The sequence below is a fragment of the Seriola aureovittata genome, chromosome 5 (genome assembly GCF_021018895.1).
Source record: "Seriola aureovittata isolate HTS-2021-v1 ecotype China chromosome 5, ASM2101889v1, whole genome shotgun sequence".
Classification (NCBI taxonomy): Eukaryota; Metazoa; Chordata; class Actinopteri; order Carangiformes; family Carangidae; genus Seriola; species Seriola aureovittata.
In genome coordinates, this window is record NC_079368.1 from 29,917,356 (window position 1) to 29,924,855 (window position 7,500).

At 39.9% G+C, this 7,500-nt stretch overlaps 2 protein-coding genes across 3 annotated transcripts in view; both read left to right on the top strand.

Annotated features, from left to right (window-relative positions):
* Positions 1–4,787, top strand: part of LOC130170205 (chromaffin granule amine transporter) — a 30,674-nt gene extending 25,887 nt beyond the window's left edge. For both annotated transcript variants that reach the window (XM_056377389.1, XM_056377390.1), the window contains one exon: positions 1,170–4,787. In XM_056377389.1, coding sequence (XP_056233364.1) covers positions 1,170–1,280 — 111 coding nt within the window. In that variant the 3' untranslated portion in view covers positions 1,281–4,787. The remainder of the gene's footprint in view (positions 1–1,169) is intronic.
* A 2,230-nt stretch (positions 4,788–7,017) lies between these two features.
* tti2 (TELO2 interacting protein 2) overlaps positions 7,018–7,500 on the top strand; it is a 4,551-nt gene continuing 4,068 nt past the window's right edge. Inside the window, exon 1 of the mRNA XM_056376130.1 lies at positions 7,018–7,157. Within this exon, the coding sequence (XP_056232105.1) occupies positions 7,126–7,157 (32 nt within the window). The 5' untranslated portion in view covers positions 7,018–7,125. The remainder of the gene's footprint in view (positions 7,158–7,500) is intronic.

Here is a 7,500-nt window from a genome sequence, read left to right on the forward strand (position 1 = left end):
TTCTTCCTCTCTTTCCTTCTTCTTCTCTTTCCTTCCTCTCTTTCCTTCCTCTCTTCTTTCCTTCCTCTCTTTCCTTCCTCTCTTTCCTTCCTCTCTTCTTCCTTCCTCTCCTCTTCCTTCCTCTTCCTCTCTTTCTTCCTCTCTTTCCTTCCTCTCTTTCCTTCCTCTCTTCTTTCCTTCCCCTCTTTCCTTCTCTCTTCTTTCCTTCCTCTCTTTCCTTCCTCTCTTTCCTTCCTCTCTTCTTTCCTTCCTCTCTTTCCTTCCTCTCTTCTTTCCTTCCTCTCTTTCCTTCCTCTCTTTCCTTCCTCTCTTCTTTCCTTCCTCTCTTTCCTTCCTCTCTTTCCTTCCTCTCTTCTTTCCTTCCTCTCTTTCCTTCCTCTCTTCTTTCCTTCCTCTCTTCTTTCCTTCCTCTCTTCTTCCCTCTCTTCTTTCCTTCCTCTCTTCTTTCCTTCCTCTCTTCTTTCCTTCCTCTCTTCTTCCCTCTCTTCTTTCCTTCCTCTCTTTCCTTCCTCTCTGATGATGATTCATGATCTTATTAATAATATATTCTCAGTGTGACTTTAATAGAAATGATATTCAGACATGGAAACGTCTCTATGTTTATGTCTGTATGTCTGAAAGTTTAGTTCCAGTCATGTGATCGTGTCGTTACATTCACCTGTTGGACGCTGTTATAACTGAACTCACCTGCAGGTGTCAGTGTTTCTTCTCATATTAAGAACTTCATTCCTGGTTCAGACGATGCTGCTTATAATTAAAACTCAGGACGGTCAGTGTCAGTTAACGACCTCTGATCACATCACACACAACAACAAGGTATCTGTCATGACTTTAACAAGGAGAATTATTCAAATCAGGGCACACACACACACACACACACACACACACACACACACACACACACACACACACACACACACACACTCTGTGTGTAGTGGCAGGTCCTGGCAGATCAACAGGATGTGTGTGTGTCTGTGATGTTTGTGTGAAGTCATTACACAGTGATTAGACTGATCACACATCAGAAGCTTCTGCCTTCAAAGTGAAGAGGAAACATTTCCACTCAATAAACCCCTAATTACACAGAGTTATTGATCAACTGTGTGTGTGTGTGTGTGTGTGGTGTGTGTGTGTGTGTGTGTGTGTGTGTGTGTGTGTGTGTGTTGCAGGCGATCATCGACCAGGAGTGTGTGATGCACAGGAAAAGCTACAACACACAGAAGGAGAGTCGTGAGTTTCCTCTGAGCGACTACAGTGAAGAAGAAGAGACGGAGGAGTGACACACACACACACACACACCTGTCTATGTTGTTGATGTAGTCTCCATGTTTCACCTTCATCATCAGACTTCCTGTCGTCACAGTCAGAGCAGAACAGACTCCGGACGTTTCTTAAAGGGACAGTGTCTTTAATTTCTCGTGTAGGAGGAACCGGCTCCACTGGTTCCTGCTGGAAACGTCTCATTCATTCTCGTCATAGACACAAACATCAACATGAAACTCTCCAGGTTCAATGGGCCTCGTTCACCAATATCGTCTGAAGTATTTTCTTAAATTCTCTCTTAAGTTGTTCATAAGAAAGTTTGACGAACGTGTTGTTAAACCACAGAACTGTGCGCACCTGTGTTCCTGATGAACGCCACTCTCCTGGTAAACTGAACGTGTGCGCCAGTCGGCCCTAATTAGCATCGTAACGCCCGAAGACGCCCTTAAAAGGGCGTGAGACTGAAGGGTCGTGTGCAGACACAGACAGAACTCACAAAGAGATACCGTGAGGGAAAGCTGAGAAAATACCAAAATCAAAATCTAAAGACGGAGAAGCGGAACTTTAGTAGTTCTGAAGTGGAGGAACTGCTGCAGGAAGTGAGTCGTGTTAATGTAGCGTTCATTCATTTTAAACATAATGCTTTGTAAAATAACAACAGTTATTGTAATTTAAATAATATTATATTATATAACTAGAACAGAAGAAAACACAACAACCACTTATTTTGCTCAAACATGTCGGAACTCAAATGTGTGTAAGAGAGCTCTTGAGTTTTCATAGCTTCTGTTCTCACCTGAGAACAAATCTTAGGTTTTAAGAAGAAATTTCTTCTTAAGAATGTTGGTGAATGAGGCCGAGTCATCTCAGCAACCTGCGTCACAAGAGATCTGCTGCTCTGAGGAAAAGTCAAAGGTACAAGTGTGAATGCATCACAGGCCGAGTGGGCACAAAGGGCTTCACCTCCAACATGTGACTGAAAGAGACACAAAACAACCACAAAGAGACAAAACAACCACGAAGACACAAAACAACCACGAAGAGACAAAACAACCACAAAGAGACAAAACAACCACAAAGACACAAAACAACCACAAAGAGACAAAACAACCACAAAGACACAAAACAACCACGAAGAGACAAAACAACCACAAAGACACAAAACAACCACAAAGACACAAAACAACCACGAAGAGACAAAACAACCACAAAGACACAAAACAACCACAAAGACACAAAACAACCACAAAGACACAAAACAACCACAAAGAGACAAAACAACCACAAAGACACAAAACAACCACGAAGAGACAAAACAACCACAAAGACACAAAACAACCACAAAGACACAAAACAACCACGAAGAGACAAAACAACCACAAAGACACAAAACAACCACAAAGACACAAAACAACCACGAAGAGACAAAACAACCACAAAGACACAAAACAACCACGAAGACACAAAACAACCACGAAGAGACAAAACAACCACGAAGAGACAAAACAACCACAAAGACACAAAACAACCACGAAGAGACAAAACAACCACAAAGACACAAAACAACCACAAAGACACAAAACAACCACGAAGAGACAAAACAACCACGAAGAGACAAAACAACCACAAAGACACAAAACAACCACAAAGACACAAAACAACCACGAAGAGACAAAACAACCACGAAGAGACAAAACAACCACAAAGACACAAAACAACCACGAAGACACAAAACAACCACAAAGACACAAAACAACCACAAAGACACAAAACAACCACGAAGAGACACAAAACAACCACAAAGAGACAAAACAACCACGAAGAGACAAAACGACCACAAAGAGACAAAACGACCACAAAGAGACAAAACGACCACGAAGAGACAAAACGACCACAAAGAGACAAAACGACCACAAAGAGACAAAACAACCACGAAGAGACAAAACAACCACGAAGAGACAAAACAACCACAAAGACACAAAACAACCACGAAGAGACAAAACAACCACGAAGAGACAAAACAACCACGAAGAGACAAAACGACCACGAAGAGACAAAACGACCACGAAGAGACAAAACGACCACAGACGGGAGTGTTGCTCCTGTGTATGAAGGGGAGGGGGGGGGGTCTTTTCCATGTCTGTGCCCAAGGGCTCGTTATCTTTAAATAGGTACAAGCTTGTATACATACAAAACTCCCATGATACATTTCAGTGAGAAACCAACCAATCAAATCACTGAGCTTAGAATTCGGTGAGCGGGAAGTTAAAGACGACGCTGAGTTCAGTAACCATGGCAACATGTGTTAATGACGAAGGTGTTTTGACTTTGTTACCGCTCTGATTCACACCTCTGACCTGGCTTCTTCTCCATAGCAACAGTGACTGAGGCTCATGGGTATTGTAGTATTTACAGCTGTAAATAAAATGACTTGATTTCTCAGACACAAATCATTATCAGTTTGTGACATCACTAACAGCTGTGCAGACGCACAACAGCCATTTTCACATCTAGAAAATACAGAGAATTATTATGGGATTTCTAGTCTACATGAACATATAGTGGATAAATTTACATACTCAGATATCAGACACTCAAAAATAAACAGTAACTCTACTTTACTCTGCATCCCATAATAAACAGGGAGTGATTTTTGACACGCTCTTTTAAGGGATTATTGATGCCTTGTGTGCAAGTTTACAGAGTATTATTATTAATGTGAATACATTTATGCAATTCCATTAACAGACGCCATGACTGACTTTAATTTTAACGTCTGTCTCAGATGAAAACAAAAACACCTGCCAAAGTGTCTGAAGTATAATATTTGAGGGCTAAATGCTAAATCATCATCCTCACCATGAAACAGCATAGCTCTTGTATTGTAGGACAGCGATGCTAACGTTAGCCTGAACTCTGACGTAGGACAGTGGACGTGCTCAATGAGGCTTTTTTAGCTAGCTGGTGAAATGCTAACACAGCACTGAAGGACGGTAACCAGGTGTACTTCTCCTAAAACCTGAAAGTGCTGTTTGAAAACACACACACACAAAAATAAGTCGTAACAGTAGAAATACAAACAGTGACACCTGCTGATTTAGCTAATTGTAATTTGGGCTGAACTTGTGTTTCCAGGGATTACGTATATTTTTGTAAATTAAAAAAAAATGTCCTTTAGCCTCTTAACTTTCATATTTCAGCTAAAACACTGAATCATTGGCTTTGGGATGAAGGTTAGTTCTTAATCTTGTATTATGTCAGAAAGTAAACACTTATGATTCCAGGTGAAAAATACAAAAATAATTTGTCTCCTTCTTGATGTTTAAATCCCTTAATTATTTTAAGGGAGTTTGTCTTTAATTAAAGAGATTTCTGTGTGACTGTGAATTTATTTTAAGGAAAACATTATTTCATCTTCATAAATTCTTCTTCAGTATGAAATCAAAGTGTTGAGATGTGAAACTGTACCTAAGTCTGTATCTGACCTCTGACCTGTGTCGCAATTAAAACCTGCTGTAAACTGACTGCACCTGTTTACCTGTGAGTGTGTTTGCACCTGTCCTCGCCATGTTAACCTGAGGAGTGTCAGGCTGAGTGTGTGTGTGTGTGTGTGTGTGTGTGTGTGTGTGTGTGTGTGTGTTCACATGCTTCTTATCTGCTCTTTAATTTCCGGTGACAGCTCGTTTGTGCGACACAGGAAAGGACAGGAGAGGAAGGAGCTCCATCAGATGGAAAAGTAAACAGGAAGTGGATGAAAAGCTTTTCTTTAATAAAGAATCGTTTCACAGTGACAACAGACTCTCATATTATTAGCATTAGCTCTGGTGCAACAATAGAAACCTTGTGACATCACAGAGGATGAATCATGATCTTTCTGTAAATCAGATGACGTTTGTTCGTCAGTTTATTTATTAATTTCTAAATGACTCAGTCACAAAACCAACTCTTAGCCCCAGGCTAACCTTGAGCTAACATCAATGCTGAGACATGAACGTGCAGCTAACTTTAGCTTCGAGCTAACCTAAATTAATCCCAAAAATAATCAGAATTTTGAGCCAACGAGGTGACACCTACCTGAGCTAAATTAAACTCTGAGCTAACTTAATACCTGCGCTAATATCAAGCTATTCAAAACTCTGAACTAACTTAATCCCACTGCTGCAGTGTTAGCGCCACAGCAGCAGTTCACGCATCCGCAACACAGGCAGTGTGTCCCAGACGTAACTTCAACTTCATCACTCAGTCGTGGACATTTGTGTTTCTAAGCCTCACTGTTGCGGAGAGTGGAAAAGAAAAGAGTTTGTTCACCAGGCACCACACAGATGTTTACATGCTAATGGAAGCTAGCTGCTAATGGAAGCTAGCTGCTAATGGAAGCTAGCTAATGTTCAGGCAGAGAAAACAAAACTCAACTTGAATTTGACCAAATAAATTATTTGATATAATCGTTGTTTTGTGTGTGTGTGTTGTGTGTGTGTGTGTGTGTTGTGTGTGTGTGTGTTGACAGCAGATCACAGCAGCTTTAGCTTGTACACACAAACAGCTTCAAAACGTTTCCTCCTGCTTTGAAATATGAATAAACCCACTCTCAGTGGATACCATGCTAATCTGAGTGTGTGCAGTCATCAAAGCTGTTTAACCCTTTGTGTTTCAGCTCTGATCTGCTCATGTCTGTGTAAACAGGTCGGAAACATAGTCTGTAACTCTGGGGCTGATTTATGGAAAATAAGAAGGGGGAAAAATCTCTGTCTAAATATGTATATTGACTTTTAATCTGCCACTAATATCACCACAAACACCTCTGCAGTCTGTCTCTGATGTTTGTCGGTCACATTCACACTTTGATATTCCACAGATTCTTTGATCTGTGCAACGCGTATGAACACGTTATGTGTTGTGTATGAACCCTGAGCTGGAGCTGTGTTTGTTCAGCCTCTAAACGGATGACCTCATCATGTTTTTTACATTTTAATGATACGAGACTGTAGGTCTGACTACTTGTATTCAAAAACACAAATTCTTCACTTTCAACTTCTTCCCAACTCAAGGTCCACTAACCTTTTTTTGTAATTATTAAGAAAGAACCGTCTCAGTAACTCATGTAAACCTCTGTTGTCTTTCTCTTAGTCCTCTTTATTTATTTGTAGCCTTGTTTTTAAACTTTATTAGCTCTTCCATGGAGGTAAGGTTTTACCCATGTCTGTTTTTTTTGTCAGCAGGATTACACAGGAAGTCCTGAGCCAATCTGCACCTGAACTCATAGGTCCGGGAAGAAGCCATTAAATCTTGGTTCTGATCTGGATCATTTACCATGAATATGATTTTTTTTCTCTGAAGTCTGGTGTCATACATATATATATATGTGTGTGTGTGTGTGTGTGTGTGTGTGTATTATATAGCCTAGACACACACACACACACACTGGGTTCCAAAAGTCAGACTTTACAATTAAAGTGGTATATTTATATATTAAACTCAATAGTCACTCTGTAATACATTTTTTGTAAAATTACTTTTACAATTCAATATGAAGCCTAAATCCATAAAACAAAACAACAATAGTAAAATATTAAAATACAAAAATGATAAAATGTAAATAACGTTTTTATTCTAATATTTAATCGGTTTTACATGTGTATTCACATTTCTATCGTCCGTGATACCGCAGACGTTTGTGACGTTTGACCTTAATAGGAACCTTTCTGAAGGAACGTTTCTTTCGGAGCTTCTACCGAGCCGGGTATATTCTGCGAACACGCCGTCCGTCCCGGTAAAGTGTCCGGAGTTTTCTGTCTCTATGCCGCTAAATTCAGGAGCGTTTTTATTTTAAACTAAATAAAATCAGTTCGTTTCTTAGCGTCGATGAAAGAACAAAGAGAAGCGGCGGGTTCCAGGTCAGTTTTCACTTCCGGTTTCCTAAAGAGACTCTGAACAAACCGACAAACCGCCATTATATATAAATATAAACATGGCGTGAGAGAGTCGAAGCAGACATTAAGCTAAAGGAGCTGGTTTCCTTTCAAAACAGTTTATTACTCCAACAGATTACTGAGCGGGAAACACTGGGGGCGTTACGTCATAGAGCTGAGAGACAAACATTTAAAAACATTTTTCTGTTCTTTATCTTGAGCAACATGTTTCTATATTTTATTATTGAGCTTTTACTTTGATACTTTGTTCTTGATGAACATAATGTGATTATTTCCTTTTATTCTTTCTGTTTCTAAACATTTCTCA